We start from the raw sequence: 17,971 nt of genomic DNA, 5'->3' as shown, positions 1-17,971 counted from the left end.
ACCAAACTGATTTTTAGAGAGCTGACCTGGTGGGAGACACTGTATATACTCAAACATAAGCTTGAGTATAACACCAAGTTTTCTCCCCCTTTTTGGGGGGAAAGCTCAGGTATAAGCAGGGACTTTATATTCAAGTATATTCTTTCCAGAGCTAGTCATGTGGAGGTGGTGGTATGAAACCCTTGGTGGCTCCATATTATGTTTAAACAAACAGAAAAAAAAATACAGAAGCTGCAAGATAGTAGAATCCAGAAGTCAATTTTTTTTTTAAATAGGGGGGGAAAAAACAAAACAAAAAAAAGCCTTAACCTCCCCCCTCCCCCGAAGCATGAGATGTTTGTATTCTTATTTCACTCCTTTCTTACCCAAGTCCCTCCCCTCCCTATTCCCTTACAAACTCCATAGGTGGCTAAAAGATAAGTACCAGAAAGCACTCAACTATTTAAAGAGTTAAGTCACTTAAGACTACTTCATGCTCTGGAGGTTAAATGCTAAATATAGTGCTCCCATATTAACCAAAATAATTCCAACAAAAAGTCAAACGAGCATCACGAGATTCCAATATCTTGATGGCTGCAAGTTAAAGGCTCAGGATACAAATGACCTATATAAGCCCTATCCTCACTTGAGCTGAATAGTGGGGCCTTTTAAAAGGAAGTTAAAAAGCTCATTCATTTCTAAAATGCAGCTTAGAAGGCTTCTATACAACTTACAGTTTTAGCCAATGAGCAAGCCTTGTCTGGACTGTTGAGAATCTCATAGAAAAATACTGAAAAGTTGAGCGCCAAGCCTAAACGTATCGGATGTGTGGGTTGCATCTCTTTCTTGCTGATGTCAAATGCTTCTTGATAAGCTTTCTGTGAATCCTCTATTGTTTCTGTAGAAAAAAAAAAAAAGGTAGTTATAAAGTTAATGAAGTATTCATTTTATAGTAAATAAAGACAGGAATTCACTAAAGCCCTGAATTCTAGCACTAACCAAGGAGATGGCTGCTGATATTTTTTGGTCCACTTTGAGGCATATTTTCAAAGCACTTAGCCTTCCAAAGTTTCATAGAAACCTATGGAACTTTGGAAGGCTAAGTGCTTTGAAAATATGCCTCTGTTTACTAAAACCACTTCTGGCATCCTAGTGTGAATGTTCGAAGTGCCATTTGATTGGCCACTTAAGGCAAAATCATCAAAGCAGTGGACAGTTACAATATAGCTCCATACTAGTAGAAGGAATACACTAACAGATTAATAGAACAGTCAAACCTAGCTTGCTTTGTGTGTGTCAGGTCCTAGCAATCAACAACTGTCCAGCCACCCCTAGGCAGTGTACGTGACACTTTTGGGAAAAATAAAATATACACTTTCAGGATAGCTTTAACAGAATGGAATAGACACCTCCATTTGCAGGGACAGAGGAAATGCTCTCCACAATATAGGCCCCTATACTAGTGAAACACTTCAGAACTCCATGTTCGTTACGTACATCATGGAGGGAAGGGACACAAGTGTTGATGGCCCAAGCATAGGGTGGTATGGTGACAATGTACAGACAAAAACTGAGGGAGGGAGTCTGTGCAAAAAGTTATTTATGCAAAAGAAATTCCATGGGGAACCAATGTTCAGCTCTCAATAAGGGAGTCATGTGGTCACACTTTCCAGATTTAAGAAGCAATTTGAACACACTGTTCTGCAACAGCTGCTTGATCTCTGGTTGATACCCTTAAAAGAAGTGCATTACAAGAATCAAGGTGTGTAATAAGGGCACAGATAATATGAAGGGCTTTGTCAAAAATACTGAACAGACCAATCGGGTGCAGCTTTGGGAAAAAAAAAAAAAAAAAAAAAAAGACTAAAATACAAGTCTTATAAAGTTTGGAACACACACGCAAGACTGACTGCCACTAGCTTGGAGTCACAGCCCCAAACCCAAGTCTGCAACTTTGAAGGTGGCAGGCCCCTGTGAAAAAAAAAAAAAGTTTGACATTTTATATTTTACACATTTTTGCATTTTTTTTTGGTCCTACGCCAGATCACAATTTGTAGCAGGTTAGTACCAAGCATTGAAAAAGCAGTATCAGGGTATACAAAGGCACAAGAATTTGATCATCTGCCAATTTATCCTGATTTACAACCAAGTTGATTATTTCCAGTCATGCAAAAATAAGGCAACACCACCTCCAGTCCCAAGCCAAGACCACAATGGGCAGGGAATTTCAGGGGTTTCCATCACCATGGATATAGTAACTAAAGTTGTGAACAGATGAACATCTCTTACTCTGTCAACGGAACAGTCACACACATACCCAGTTTAATCCTGTAGAAACATGGAGGGCCCTGCCCAAGCAATACTCAGGCCAAACTTCAATTGGCAATCACTAACTCCAACTAGGCTCCTGTGCCTCTGGGCAATTACCCTGCCCTGAAATCTCCCCCATGGAGAAATGTCAATTTCCTTTAGGTCAGCGACACTGTTCAGAACCAATGGGTATTATCCCTTCCAACCAGCAGGGGAAGGTAGAGAAAACTGAATTTTGTCAATGACCATTACCAGCGTAAGCAGAGGTGCTCCCTGGAATAATGCACTATGAATTTACCCATGAAGAAAGTCCCTTTTGTACTGCACCCATGCCCCAACCACTGCAGCTGCATATACCAGGATATAGCCATATCATGGGAACCCTGTATGGATGCCAATCACAAAATGATTTCTTTCTGAAGCACTGATAAGCAAGCACAGAGCACACCAAGAATCCCATACCAAGGTCTTCCAGGGGAACGACTTAGCAGTGTTACAGACAAAAAAAGTCAGATCAGAATCTCATCAGTTCCACTGTTCTGAACCAATGGGATGTACTGAAGCAGCTTTATTGGGTGGGGGAAGACAAGGCACATCAGCTGAAGCCAGGGGCAAGAGAAGCTCGACGGTCAGGTTGGTTCAACAGCCCGAACCATAACCAGGCCTGATGACCAACTGGAGGAAGGTTAAAACTGCTGAACAACGCCTGAGGGTGGCCACCTTGAATGATGCGAGCCAGAATCAGACCAATATGACGGCCAGAGTTGTAGCCAGATGCTACAACCAGAGGCTGAGCGAAATCAGGCAGCATGGCCAGAGACTAAGCAAGGTCATGCGGAACGAGCAGCACTGGAGAACGGCCCCAAGGCAGACCAGGTGAGGTGTCCAGAAGTGGAGCACAGGCCAGATAAACAACTGGGCCAATGTCCCACTTGCTAGAGCTGAGGACAGCCATCATGAGACAAGAAGCCCCCCAGCATCCCTATCAGAGAAGATGTAGAAAAACAGGAGCGGAAGAGAACCCCCACAGGGACCAACACTGCTGATAAACCGCATGGGGAGATATTTGGGGAGAACCTCTACTGTTGCTCAAGCGAAGGCCAGCTGTGAGATGCTGGGACCTCCTGAACAGCAGGAAGACCATGGCTAGTCAACCAAGGGCGTGGATGCCAAACCCTGTAGCTATCTAGAAGGGCACAACCAAAGGAGAGGGAAGGCTACTGCTGAGAAGGGCCCCTAGGGGACAGAGAGAGCAAAGATGCTCCATAGACAAGCAGGGACCAAACCCCCTTCAGCAGAAGGGAACTGAACCCTTACTGGAGACATGTGCCTGGCGCTAAACATTTCCACTTCCAAGAGATGCAGAGCACCCCAAGGTCCCACCTGGAGGGGTATGGAAGAGCCCCACAGGCAACAGGCTCCGCCAAGACACAGCAGAAATACAAAGAAACCGGAGGGCCACCAAAAGGGACAGAGGGAAAGAAAACTCCCAGAAAAACCAGAGAACCTCCAGAGGATACAGAACCGAAAACCTCTACAGGTCTCTACCAGAGCACCAGCCCAGGGAAGACCCTGGAAGAACTGCAAGACAGGACAAAGACAGCAGAGCTGGCAGACCAAATGGAAAAACTAACCAATATGCTCAAAGGAACAGACAACAACAGAACAAACAACAATAGTCAGGCACCTGACCCACCACCGTGAGAAAGGCTACCTCCTGCCCTGGTATGACAGAGGGAACTCCCGGGACTGAGCAGCAATCTGGCACAACACCCACCAAAACGGCAGGGAAGAGAGGTCCAACCAAGAACCTAAGATGGGAACAGGCCAACTCTTTAAATTCTTTAATTAAACTAAAAAATGACCGAAGGCTCTAACGCAGCCAGACGGCCTGAAGCCCATCCCTTGAAAAAAAAGGTTGGAGAAAAAAAACCCCCCCGAGACTGCAACCCCCCCCCCCCCAAACCTGTATGCCAGGAGAATCATGGTGCCGTGGTCTTGCTTGAGCTTCAGTAAGGTCTTCCCCACCAAAGGTATGGGAGGATAAGCATACAGGAGGCCGATCCCCCAATGGAGGAGAAAGGCATCCGACGCTAGCCTGCCGTGTGCCTGTAATCTGGAACAGAACAGAGGCAGCTTGTGGTTGGTCTGAGAGGCGAAAAGGTCCACCGAGGGGGTGCCCCACTCTCGGAAGATCTTGCGTACCACTCTGGAATGGAGCGGCCACTCGTGCGGTTGCATGACTCTGCTCAGTCTGTCGGCCAGACTGTTGTTTACACCCGCCAGGTATGTGGCTTGGAGGAGCATGCCGGACTGGCAAGCCCAACGCCACATGCCCACGGCTTCCTGACACAAGGGGCGAGATCCGGTGCCCCCCTGCTTGTTGGTGTAATACATTGCAACCTGATTGTCTGTCCGAATTTGGATAATTTGGCAGGACAGCCGATCTCTGAAAGCCTTCAGTCCGTTCCAGATCGCTCGGAGCTCCAGGAGGTTGATCTGCAGATCCTTTTCCTGGAGGGACCACAGACCCTGGGTGTGAAGCCCATCGACATGAGCTCCCCACCCCAGGCGAGATGCATCCGTCGTCAGCACTTTCGTGGGCTGCGGAATTTGGAATGGACGTCCCAGGGTCAAATTGGTCCGGATGGTCCACCAGAGCAGTGAAGTGCGGCAACTGGTGGAAAGGCGGATGACATCTTCTAGATTCCCGGTGGCCTGAAACCACTGGGAAGCTAGGGTCCATTGAGCAGATCTCATGTGAAGACGAGCCATGGGAGTCACATGAACTGTGGAGGCCATATGACCCAGAAGTCTCAACATCTGCCGAGCTGTGACCTGCTGAGACGCTCTGGTCTGCGAAGCCAGGGACAATAGGTTGTTGGCCCTCGCTTCGGGGAGGAAGGCCTGAGCCGTCTGGGTATTCAGCAGAGCTCCTATGAATTCCAGAGACTGAGTTGGCTGGAGATGGGACTTTGGGTAATTTATCACAAACCCCAGCAGCTCCAGAAGTTGAATAGTGCACTGCATCGACCGGAGGGCTCCTGCCTCCGAGGTGTTCTTGACCAGCCAATCGTTGAGATATGGGAACACGTGCACTCCCAGCTTGCGTAGGTAGGCCGCTACCACCACGAGGCACTTTGTAAACACTCGTGGGGCAGAGGCGAGCCCAAAGGGCAGCACACAATACTGAAAGTGCCGTGCGCCCAGGCGGAATCTGAGATACTGTCTGTGAGCTGGCAGTATCGGGATGTGAGTGTATGCGTCCTTTAAATCCAGGGAACATAGCCAATCGTTTTTCTGAATCATTGGCAGAAGGGTGCCCAAGGAAAGCATCCAGAACTTTTCTTTGACCAGGAATTTGTTCAGGCTTCTCAGGTCTAGGATGGGACGCATCCCCCCTGTTTTCTTTTCCACAAGGAAGTACCTGGAATAGAATCCCTGCCCTTCTTGCCCGGGTGGTACGGGCTCGACCGCATTGGCGCTGAGAAGGGCGGAGAGTTCCTCTGCAAGTACCTGCCTGTGATGGGAGCTGAAGGATTGAGCTCCCGGAGGACAATTTGGTGGCAGGGAGGCCAAATTCAGGGCGTATCCGCACCGCACTATTTGGAGAACCCACTGGTCGGAGGTTATGAGAGGCCACCTTTGCTGAAAAAATTTTAACCTCCCTCCGACCGGTAGATCGTCCGGCACGGACACTTTGAGGGCGGCTATGTTCCCGTGGATCCAGTCAAAAGCCCGTCCCCGGCTTTTGCTGTGGAGGCGCAGGGGGCTGCTTAGGCGCACGCTGTTGACGAGAACGAGCGCGCTGGGGCTGTCCCTGTGCCTGACGAGGCCTTCGGGCCGGCTGGGTGTACCTACGCTTTGCAAAAGAATAGGGCACAGCCTGCCGGGCCCGGGAAAAACGTCCACCTGCTGAGGTGGATGCTGAAGGCGCCCGGTGGGAGAGCTTGTCGAGGGCGGTTTCCCGCTGATGCAGTTGGTCCACCAGCTGCTTGACCTTCTCACCAAAAATGTTATCCCCCCGGCAAGGGACGTCGGCTAGTCTCTGCTGGGTGTGGTTGTCCAGGTCAGAGGCACGCAGCCATGAGAGCCTGCGCATCACTATACCTTGGGCCGCAGCACGAGATGCCACGTCACAGGTGTCAAATACCCCTGGACAGGAACTTTCTGCACGCCTTCAGCTGCCTGACCACATCCTGATAAGGCCTGGACTGCTCCAGCGGGAGCTTATCGACCAGGTCCGCCAGTTGCTTCACATTGTTCCGCATGTGGATGCTCGTATAGAGCTGGTATGACTGGATGCGGGTCACGAGCATGGAGGATTGGTAGGCCTTCCTCCCAAACGAGTCCAGAGTGCGAGACTCCCGCACCGGGGGCGCCGAGGCGGTATCCCTCGAACTCCGTGCCCTCTTGAGAGCAGAATCCACGACCGCCGAGTCATGGGGCAATTGTGGCCGCATTAACTCTGGGTCCGAGTGGATTCTGTACTGGGACTCTGCTTTCTTGGGAATGATGGGATTAGATAATGGTCTCATCCAGTTCCGAAGCAGTGTCTCTTTGAGGACATTGTGCAGCGGCACCGTGGAGGACTCTCTAGGTGGTGATGGATAGTCGAGGACCTCGAGCATCTCAGCCCTCGGCTCATCCACAGAGACCACGGGAAAGGGAATGCAAATAGACATATCCCGTACAAAAGAGGCAAAAGAGAGACTCTCAGGAGGCGAGAGCTTCCTCTCTGGTGAAGGCGTGGGATCCGAGGGAAGACCCGCAGACTCCTCTGAGGAGAAATATCTGGGGTCCTCCTCTTCCCCCCACGAGGCCTCATCCTCGGTATCGGACATAAGCTCAAGTAGCTGAGTCCTGAACCGGGCCCCGGCTCGACGTCGAGGCACCGAGGCCTCGGTGTCGTCGAGCGGTGGACTCCCGCGCCGGCGGGGACGAAGCTCCCTCCATCGACGTCGACTCCACCTGCGTGGCGGTCGAGACCGGCGCCGCAAGCGGCGGCGGCGTCGACGGCCTCGGCACCGGGCTAGAACTCGCCGGCGCCACAGTCATCAGCGCTGAGGGCGCAAGCACCCCCGGCGCCGGCACAGCCTGGCGCATCAGCCCTTCCAGGATCCCCCGGAAGGATGGCTCGGAGGCACTCGTCTAGGCCCGCTGCCGGGAAAGGCGTGGGGGCCGGTAGAGGCGTCGGTGCCGGAAGCTGCTCGGGTCCAGGAGACTGCACTGAAGTGCTGGGACCCTGACGTGTCGGTACCTCCACCACCGAGGGGGACCTTTCCTCTCGACGCGGACACTTCGGCGTCGACTCCTCCCCGGTACCGAGAGCCGGATGCGTCGGCGACCGGTGACGGTGCTTCTTAGCCTTCTTGCGGTGCCCGTCACCGGTGCCAGGTGGTATGGAGGAGGAGGAGGTCGATCCCCCTCGGTCCCGGGTCAGACAGGGTTCGGTCCCGAGGGCCACGGGCTGAGGGAGTGACCGGGGCCGACTGCCCACGCGGCCTCTCACCCCTACCTTCGCCGGAGGACCGGCGGGCCGACGGGACCTGTTCTCCTGGGGTCGATGCCATCGGTGCCGATTTCTCGGGCATCGATACCGGTACCGAAGGACCGGGCGTCGATACCGATGCCGTCGAGGTCGAGGGGCCGGCGCAAATTCCAAAAAGACGGTCCCGCAGAACTTGCCTCGCAACCTGAGTCCGTTTCCGGAGACCGAGACACAGAGAACACGACTTGATATTGTGCTCCGGCCCGAGGCACTGGAGGCACCAAGCGTGGGTGTCGGTCTGCGAGATCGGCCGGCCGCACCGACCACACTTCTTAAATTCACTCGGGACCTTCGAGGACATCGACGGAAAAATCGCGTCGGCGAAATTAAAGTCGTCGATGGTGGCGGAAATCACACCTCGAAAAAATAAATCGATCGCGCGGCCACAAGGCCGCAATGCGACGCCCTCGCTAGAAAAACGAGGGAAAAGGAGCGCGTGCTCTCTTTTTTTTTTTTAAAGAAAAGAAAACTGGAGCGCGCGGCAACAGAAAAACGAAAAATAAACAAAATCGCGTAAACGCGACGGTCTTTCCGGGGCTGCGAAGAGAGAGCGGCGACGGCACGACTCTCTCCAGGCGCGGAAAAGAAAAGACTGGCGGGAACGGTCACGCACGGGCGGGAGGACGGCCGCGCATGCGCGGTGGGCGTGCCCTGCGTGCGGACCGCCCGCGAAGCTTCTTCCGGTTGGTGGGGGCTGCCGCGGACGTCACCCAGTCGTGAGAACAAGCAGCCTGCTTGTCCTCGGAGAAAGTAAATTGTTACCAAGAGCCTTGCTCACTCCTGCCACAAGCTAAGTATTTTGCTTTGAATGACAAATTGCACTGCTTGTGACACATTTTAATTTTAACACCAATTTACATCAAGACAATATAATCTTGATCAACAATTTTTCATAACAAAACATACATGATTCCTCAAAACTATACAGGTAAATGAAATTATAGATCATAATAATGCATAGAACCAATTAGAAAACTAAGGGGAGAGCCCATTAACATATTTATATTTTCTCCATGTCATTTATTTTTTTTCAAACTTTCAGTGAAGGATCACAACTGTATAGGTTCAAAATACAAGTCATTTCTCAGCTGCATTATACATTTTAAAGACAGACAAAAAAAACCTCAAATCTAGAGTCACACTTTCCTGCTCCAAAAGCAAAAAAACTTTTCTATGCTCCTGTGTGACACATCCAGAAAAATCCTCTTTAGTACCAAGAAATTCTACATTGATAGCAAAAATGCACAATAGTCCTCATTGTGGGAAAACAACTGCTACAAAGTTCCTTTATCAAAGTCTCCAGAAGTTTCTAAAAGTCTGGTGACATCTAATGTGGATTCCACTAGATATGAATGCCTAATTTATACCAGATGAACAAACAATAGTATAAAGGAGGCATTGTGTTTTCTGGAAATTTCAGCACATCTTTCAGATATTTGTAACACACCCTTAGGTGTCACAATAAATTTTTGGAAAATTCAGAATATGTGCAAACATCTAGCTCTATTTTCCATTAATGTCAGATGATGAATCACCATTTTATCAACTACTAAAAACGTCCAAATCTTTAATAGATGTCACACCTCTGTCTAAAATATCAACTTTCATTTTGTAGCAGACTTGGACTGCCAGTTGAAATCTTGCCAAAGTTTGAGAAGCAAATTGAGCAAGCACTCCACTGCAAGCCAGCCATCTAGAGAGATAACCGGTCTTAAAGAAGGAACTTTAGTATGTTAAAGGTGTCACCATATCTCCAGCTGCACTAAGCTGAGTAAGAGTTATTTCTTTCGCCCTACCTCTGTAGGCTCCTGTGCAGATCCTGCTAGTTCAGCAGATCGTCTGGTCAGTCTCCTCCCCCCCCCCCCCCCCCCCAAAAAAAAAAAAAAAAAACCAAAAAAAATACAGAAGCGACACCACAGACAGTTCCTGCATTTGAGGAACAGATTTCTTCCGAAGTGCTGGTGGCAGGGCTGGAGAGAGCAGACCCAAGAGGTGTTCCTTCTGGAGGAGGTAGGGGAGAGAACACATTAAAAGAGGCGCCATGGCTAACTACTAAATTGAGTGCTGTCCCAGCTGAGGTGGTAGGGGAAACCCGATTTCCCCTCCCCATCTTAGGTATCACTGAAACAAGGAAACTAGTCAAACACTAATCAAAAAGGGACAGACTTCAGACATCTTGTTACAGCACACTGTCTGCCATCTTGTATCCCCTGCCTGTGACATTTGGCCACTGGCTTATTTCTACAGGCTTTGCCCAGGACATAAAGCAGTTAACTAGACTACCATTCTTGAAAGTCTAACTCACTAACTTCGCTAAACAATGTAATGTCCTGATCTATCCTTTGTTTCTGTTAAACTCCAGGTTGCTTGAGCTAGAACAAAAACACATTGCAGCAAGGATTAGCCACCACAGATGTTCCTGCATTTGGAGCCACCACTAAAAGGTTATACGACTGATCCTTTTAGCATCAAGATTAGTGAAGGTACTCTGCAACAGGCAAGTCTTGCCAACTGGTGGTACACTAGTGTGATTCTTAGAGAATGTGTTATTCTGGCTTTTTATCTATAAGTTTTAGTTGTACATTATAAATCCTATAAGGCTTGCTGTCTTAAGTGGAGGACTGGCCTAGTGGTTAGGGTGGTGGACTTTGGTCCTGGGGAACTGAGTTCAATTCCCACTTCAGGCACAGGCAGCTCCTTGTGACTCTGAGCAAGTCACTTAACCCTCCATTGCCCCATGTAAGCCACATTGAGCATGCCATGAGTGGGAAAGCGCGGGGTACAAATGTTAACAACAACAACAAAAAAAACCCTCATATTTTCCCAGAACAGACTGTTGTAAACTCAATTACCAGCAGGTACACAACTGTTTTTAGGGACCAGGGAATAGGTATGATTCTTATCGTAGACATTTGCCATATATCTCACACTAATACCCTCACATATGATAAACCACTAAAACCCCTTGTCTCCAGTTCCATAACCTCCTGGCATTAGAGGGAATAAGCCATTAGTTCATCTAAAATGGAGATTTATTTTTAAATAGGTTAGCAACAAATGGGAAGGGTCTGTGCCTCTATTGAAAAGTGAGAAGTTGCTACTGGGAAGAATGGATGGGTATTTTGGACACTTTACTGTATTACTATGAGATGGGGCCCCATCTTGTAGTAATACAGTAAATAAGCGACCAAAGTTTGGACACGTTCTTGGAGGAAAAGTCCAAAGTCAGCTATTGAGACAGACATGGGTAAGCAACTGCTTGCCTTGGCATTGGTAGAATGGAATGTTGCCACTATTTGGGTTTCTGCCAGGTATGGCCACTGTTGGCAACAGCATACTGGGAAAGATGAACCACTGGTCTGACCCAAGTATGGCTTTTCTTATGTTCTTATGCTGAAAGCTTACGGGTCTACAATAGCAGCTATATCACCGCCATCTCACCAGAACCACACATGAATCCTACCTTGAAAAGCCAGCGAGTCAATAGCCCTCTTTTCAGGCAATTGTATATGGCCTTGTTTAAAGGGAACAAAGGCTTGTTGACAGATACAGAAAGATAGTTTGCCGCAAGGGGGCTCTATACTCCAAGGTGGTGCCTGGTTAGGAGTGATTGCGTCTGATCAATCCACTACTCTATACTTTATATTATTTTCCAACTGCTTTGGGTGACTGTGCCATGACACCAAAGTACCTATCCATCCCTTTAAACCTTCCAAGGCAGCACCACCTTTAATGGGGCAGAGTTGCATTCTCACCTACAAATGGGACATGATCAAGCCAGGTGGACAATTGTCAAAATATACTGAAAAAAAGGCTGTAGTAGACAAGCTGATCTTCAAAAGCACATAAAAATATGAGAATTTGTATTTTGGACAAATTGCCAAAAAAGGAGGGGGAGCAAATATGTAACCATCTAATATTTCTAGGCCACAGCTCACTAAAAACTTCCAGGTTGAAAACCCCTAGTCATGGCCACAGCCATGCTGGTAACCCTGCTGAGGTACGTCATTTTGACATGCTTATACTTCTGGGCTGGGTCACCACCCCAAATGCTGTGTGTGTGTGCAACCCTGTTCAGCGTCATGACCCACAGTTTCCCTGCTTTAGGCAGCGATATTTGGTCACTAATGAGATAACTAAGCAACCTGCACAAATTTTCAAGTTAAGCATGTTAAAATGTTTAATGTTATACAAGGGTAGTAGTGTTACATAAGTGGTGAGCATTACAAATGATTTGAGACATTTCAAATGTCTGAATATTGGACTCCTTTTTTTTCTAGAATTTCAGAAGCTCCCATGTCAATCTTGCTGCTGTCCTGCTTTTAGGAAAGAACAACGAAATCCTCCAGTAACACGATGAATATCTATATCCAAATAGATAGATGACCCTTGTGTGGTACAACCAAACACAGTTTATATTATATGGGCACTCAACCTAGTTGGTTTTTAATCTAAAGAAATTTTTTGTACCTGGGATAGGCGAGGGTTAAGTGACTTGCACAAAGTCACAAGAGTCTGCAGTGGGAATTGAACCCAGTTCCCCAGACCACTGCACTAACCATTAGGCTACTCCTCAAAAATACAATCTGTGCTCCTGCAGTAATGAAAAACCACTATGTGGTCTCTTATACTCTAGATTACAATCCCTTCATGTAAAAGGCCTGACTTCATTACCATGAGGTACTGTCAAGTTTAAGGTTCTAAATAAACTGGATCTATCAGACTTCTTGGTACTAGAAGTAGCCGACTAGGTGGTGGTACAATCGGAGTCCACAAAAATAAAACTCCTCCCTTTTGCAAAAGTAATTATTAAAGTAGTAGTAGTAGTAGCAGCAGCAGCAGCAAAGTGATCCCACTTAAACTAAAGACGACCATGGCAATAGACCATATGAGAAATTGGAGCATTCACAGAGTTCCCACTTGGTAACGTGTGGATAAAGGAGATGGGGATATTTTGAGTGATTATCCAGTCACACCAGAAGAAAAACCCACATGCAGTGGCCTAAGCTTCTGTGCTTACTTGATTATACAGGATCTCATGCCATGAGTACACCTTTCTTCACGTATCACAAATATATATATTTTTTACTTGTATGCTTTCTCCCTGTGTTTACCTTTAAGTAGTAGAGAAATATGAGCAAACCAAAAGTAGGTAAAAGTCTACAACAGAAGGGACAAGACAGGAGCAACAGTGGAAGAGGGGAAAAATATGGGGGAAACTAAGCAGGGCCTGCAGTTTCAAGGATGCAACTTATGTATAGACATACATGTCTAAACAGATACCACTGCCAAAGTGGCTGTAGTTTTCTTTTCTTACCTTAGTGGCGACACCTGTTTGTGCAATGCCACATGTTCATTTGATACAGATGCCTAAATACACACATTTCTTCTCTTTCCAAGCCAATCATGTAATATTTTGTGGGGTGGGCAGCCCAATGAAGTTACTTGAAATGTTAAGCCCTGTACTGAAGCACAGACCAGAGACCCCCTTTTAAATCAACAACTTACGTTTTCTGTCATCTCCACTTGCTACTTCCGCAAGATACCGGAAATAATCTCCCTTCATCTTAAGGTAGAAGACTTTACTCTCGGGATTAGTTGCATTAGGTACTAAAAATTTATCCAGCAACTCCTGAAACAAGAAAAAAAGAAAAAAGAAAAGATGTAAATACAATGCTATGGCAAAATCTTGAGTTAAAATATGGAAAAATACTGTCCACCTTTAAAAATAAATAAATGGCCAAAATCCATTCTGCAAAGAATTTCAAAGTGATACCCAACTAGTAACGAAGCACTCCTAGCAACCACTGACTACAAAATGGCAAGGGGGTAGGAGTGATTTTCTAGTCTGTAGCATTCATGTATACAATATATTTAAAAAGCTACACAAAATAGTGAAGCAGGGATTCCCCAGATACCTAGGAGGTGGGCCCCTTAACATCCACAAGTTCAGAAAGCCTGATCCCACTATTCTTCTCCAGCTCCAAGTTGGGCCCAAGCCAGTCTACCTTTAATGTCTCCCTCCTTCATTTTACTGCAGATGCATTGCTGTTTTTAAGCCCCCTATGGCCATCTTATCCCACCCCCATCTGATGTTTAACTGCATGGATTTAATGAATCCCCATATTGTGCCCTGTGTGGCTTCAATAATGGTCTAGTGGCAGACAACAGGTGGTAACTAATACATTTTTTGTATTCAATACTAAAATGAAATATTCCACTCAGATGACTAATGTATGGTTCAGTGTACAAGTTTCATATTTCTACCCTCTTCTGATCATACTTGTTATAGCCCAAAGTGTGTTAACTGTACTTTCAAACCCCCTCTCAATCAATACTATGCAGACATTTTAACTATCCGTAGAAAAATGATCAAGACAAGAATTCTGCAGGGGAAATTTAATTAACTCCAATTTAAAATAAAAAGCATAACAGCAGTTAAAGCAGCTTAATAGTGTTACAAATTAAACCACAGTTAAGATCTGCCTCCTTCTGATTAAAGAAATCTAATTGGGGTAGAAATTTAGAGACAGAAACTCTTCTTCAAGTCTTGCCTCCTCTGGACCAACCATGTTTTGCTACTGTTCCCTTTAATTCAGTACTATATTTATTTTCAAAACTTGCAAGCTGGTGAAGGCAATTCATGACTTCAGTACAGCTGACCTGAATTTTGGAAGAGTCATGGCCATGGCACTGAAGAGGGCATGACATGCTAGAAGTCCGCGGTTCAGTAACTGCTGCCACATGTACTAAAGGAATATTAAAGTTGGTAAAATTAATGTCAAGGGACATAAAGGCCAGATTTACCATAGCAAGTTGCTAGTCAATTAGAAACAGTGATCTGTCACAGCAAGGTCCAGTTTGTGAGGGAGGTGAAACCTAAATGCAAAATAAGCTACAAAAAAAAAAAAAAAAAAAAAAAAAAGCTGTATGACAGGACTTCAAGTCTATTCCTAACTGGGCTACAAGAGAGAACCCAAGAAAGCAACCCAGCCCCACCCACGTTATGAAAATGTTCAAAGGACGACTTGATATAGTCTTAGAGAATACAACTCTTAAAGTTACCACATTCCCTCCCACCTTCCTTGTCCTGCTATCCTCTGAAAACATCTGTAAAGGTAACTTTGCTTTCTCCGAGGACAAGCGGGACAGAACATTACCACACATGGTAATGCCTAGCTACTGTATATTCCTCCCTATGTTTGGTCTGCACTCAGATCTGTTGTCCATCAGCATAAGTTTCATTTCTCCCTGTCTGTACATTGACTGCATGAGCTTTATTTCTTAGTAGATAGAAAATATTGTTGTGCACTTCTTGTAAAAACAGAATGACAAGTAGAAACATGAGAAACTGAGGCTATGCGGCCCATATATGGCAGACAAATTGATGTAACCTTGATAGTGAGCGAGACTGAGGACCCCTCCAAAGAAGGAATTGTTGCCTGACAAATATATGTGTACAGAAGAAGAAACCAGGTGTTTCCTGCTAAAGCAAGTTGCATGCTGGGATCACGTGTATAGGGTAAGGGAATTGGCCAATGAGCATGTAGTGTGCATGTGAATAGAAGCTGGAGAGGTTCATAAAATAAAGGAAATTTTTTTTTTCATAATGAAGAAAACAGGAAATTCCTTTTTAGGTACAAAAGAATAAGAGGAATCACATGATTTAGGAGAAATGAACTTAAAACAGTATATAAGTGCACAATGAGAAAGCTATATTGAGCAGCCTTGTTGCTCAGCCTGTACGTCTTGTTGGCTGTGTGACAACTGCTCCAAAGGAATGATCACTTTTGTAATGGACTTAGAGAAAAGACCAATAAAGATTTTACTTGGTTGCGCCTAAACTAAGTCTGAATTGTCTCTTATTCCAGCCAAGAAGTTTACCTCAGAGCTGAAGTATTTCCCATCTAAGGGGCAGAGAAGGGTACTAGGCTCACTTTTTTTTTTTTTGGGGGGGGGGGGGGGGGGGGGGGCGGGGAGAAGGTCAATAGGAACTTGCAATAGCAAGGCCAAATCAGAAAGAACAGCTCAAGGAACCAAAAACTCTTGTGAAGGTGCAGTCAAACAAAAATGAATGGGCCCAAGAGGGTGGAATTATATTCTAGACTCCTTCTGTAGGACTGCTTGACCTAACCAGCTGTTGCAACAGATATTCTGTTCCCAACAGTAGCGAGATGTAAATGTCTAGGCTGGAGTCCACATTGCAGCTCAACAAGTCTCCTCAATGGAGGCTGGGCCACCGACAGCCATACCTCCGACACTGTGAGCAGTGAGATCCTTCAAGAGAGTCAGCCCAGCCTGGGCATACGTAAAAGAGATACAGTCTGCTAGCCAATTGGAGGTGGTGTACTTACCAATAGCTGTACTCATCTGCCTATGGGCTTTAGTCTGCTCCAGATAGAGGGATAAGGCTCACTTACAGTTCAAGGTATACATTTCACCAAGATGGCATGAGGTTGTTGAACAATTGACTGGTTCAGATGGAAATTCAGTACTACCTTAGAACGTAGGATGTATACAGAAACTACTCTTACAATGGAATCTTGTAAGGTGGATCTGCTACTAAGGCCTGCAGCAACTACCACCAAAGACAAGACCTTCCAAGTCAGGTACTTCAGAAGACACTAATCAAGTGGCTCACAGAGCTTCTATCAGCTGGATGAGGATCATCACACCGAGGGGCTTTGTCAGACACCAAACCCACAGAAAAAAAAATAGAGGAATGTACAGAGATGGCTTAAACTCTACACTGTGATAGTATGTGCCGGCTGCACTAAGGTGAACCCGTACAGTGTTGGTTATTAAGCCAGACTCAGAAGGTATTCAAGGAGTTTTTGTGTAGGACAAGAGAAAGTATCTAGGGCCTAACAAATAGCAAACCTCTTCCATTTGAAAATTATAACACCTCTTACTGGATGTCAGAACCACCCTAGAAATACCCTCAGGTATGCAAATTCTATCCTCTCAACATCCAGGCTGTGAGGGACAGGGATTGGAGGTTGGTATTCAGAAGAGACCCCTTGTTCTGTGTGATGTCCTCCGAAGCAGCTGGCATGTTGCCTGACCAACTCTGGAATAGGGAACCGGGAACTAGATTCAGCCGTGCTTCAACAGACTCTTCTCTATTAGAAATACTGGAGGATAAACATACAGAAGACCCTCCCCCTAGTCTAGGAGGAAGGCATCTGATGCTAGACTGCCATGTGATTAGAGCATGGACCCGTACTAAGCAGCTTGTTGTTCAGGTGAGTGATAAACTGATCCACCCAGGGGGTGCCCCACACTCATCTGGAATGAATACCTATGTTGGCTATGCTCTACTGGAGACAGTCAAAAGCTCTACCCTTGCTTAGGCTGGGCCTTTGGGGTCTGCTGCTGCCAGGGACAGGAGCTGGGTTGAAGGAGTGAACCTATAAAACTTTGAGGGAAGTACTCTTTCAACCTGTAACTGAAGGCCTCAGACATGGAGGTTGCAGGAGTCAGCCGAGATAGCAGACCTCAAAGAACAGACAAAGTCCCTATCTCAGCAAGAGACATCTATCTTTTCCTGAACTACTGGTTCCAGGCCACGCAAATATGACAGTCCACACATAGCACATACCTATGGCGGAAAATCTGGAAGCCATATTAAAAGTGGCCCAATGTGCTTCCGATACCCCCCTCCCCCATTCACAAGCCTATGAAACTGTGTGGCTTGCACTGGTGGGAGCGTCAACTAAAGGTCAAGTGCACTGCTTACCAAGTTCAAGAAGATGCTTGTGTAAAGCTGATGAGATGTGTGAAATGAGCGAAACCCTGGAATACCCTCACCCAAAATATTCTAGAGTATTTAAAATTTTCTATCCTGCTCATAGTTCTAGAGAAGCATCACTGTCTAGGGGAGCCAAGGCATGGGTCCTTAAACTTCTGGCTCAAGTGCGATTTGACCATAGCTATAGCTTCTTGGATCCAGGAGCCTTCTTTGGAATAACCTGCACAGAGAGTGGGATTTCCCAATTCATCTATGCATTCTTCAGTATGTTGTGAATGGGTATTGTCAGCTTCCTTAGGAGGAGTTATGAATGATTAATGACATCCACATTGCAGCCCTGAGCTCATCCTTGACCAACTTAAACGGAATGTCTTCTGCCA

The 17,971-nt window shown here is 46.5% G+C and overlaps 1 protein-coding gene across 1 annotated transcript in view; it reads right to left on the bottom strand.

Annotated features, from left to right (window-relative positions):
• YWHAQ (tyrosine 3-monooxygenase/tryptophan 5-monooxygenase activation protein theta) overlaps positions 1 to 17,971 on the bottom strand; it is a 67,281-nt gene that overhangs the window by 4,659 nt on the left and 44,651 nt on the right. Inside the window, 2 exon segments of the mRNA XM_030198882.1 lie at positions 714 to 877; positions 13,349 to 13,472. Of these exon segments, the coding sequence (XP_030054742.1) occupies positions 714 to 877; positions 13,349 to 13,472 (288 nt within the window).

The sequence above is a fragment of the Microcaecilia unicolor genome, chromosome 3 (assembly GCF_901765095.1).
Source record: "Microcaecilia unicolor chromosome 3, aMicUni1.1, whole genome shotgun sequence".
Lineage (NCBI taxonomy): Eukaryota > Metazoa > Chordata > Amphibia > Gymnophiona > Siphonopidae > Microcaecilia > Microcaecilia unicolor.
Note: the sequence above shows the minus strand (reverse complement) of the source record. Positions and strands in the feature narration are given on the sequence as shown.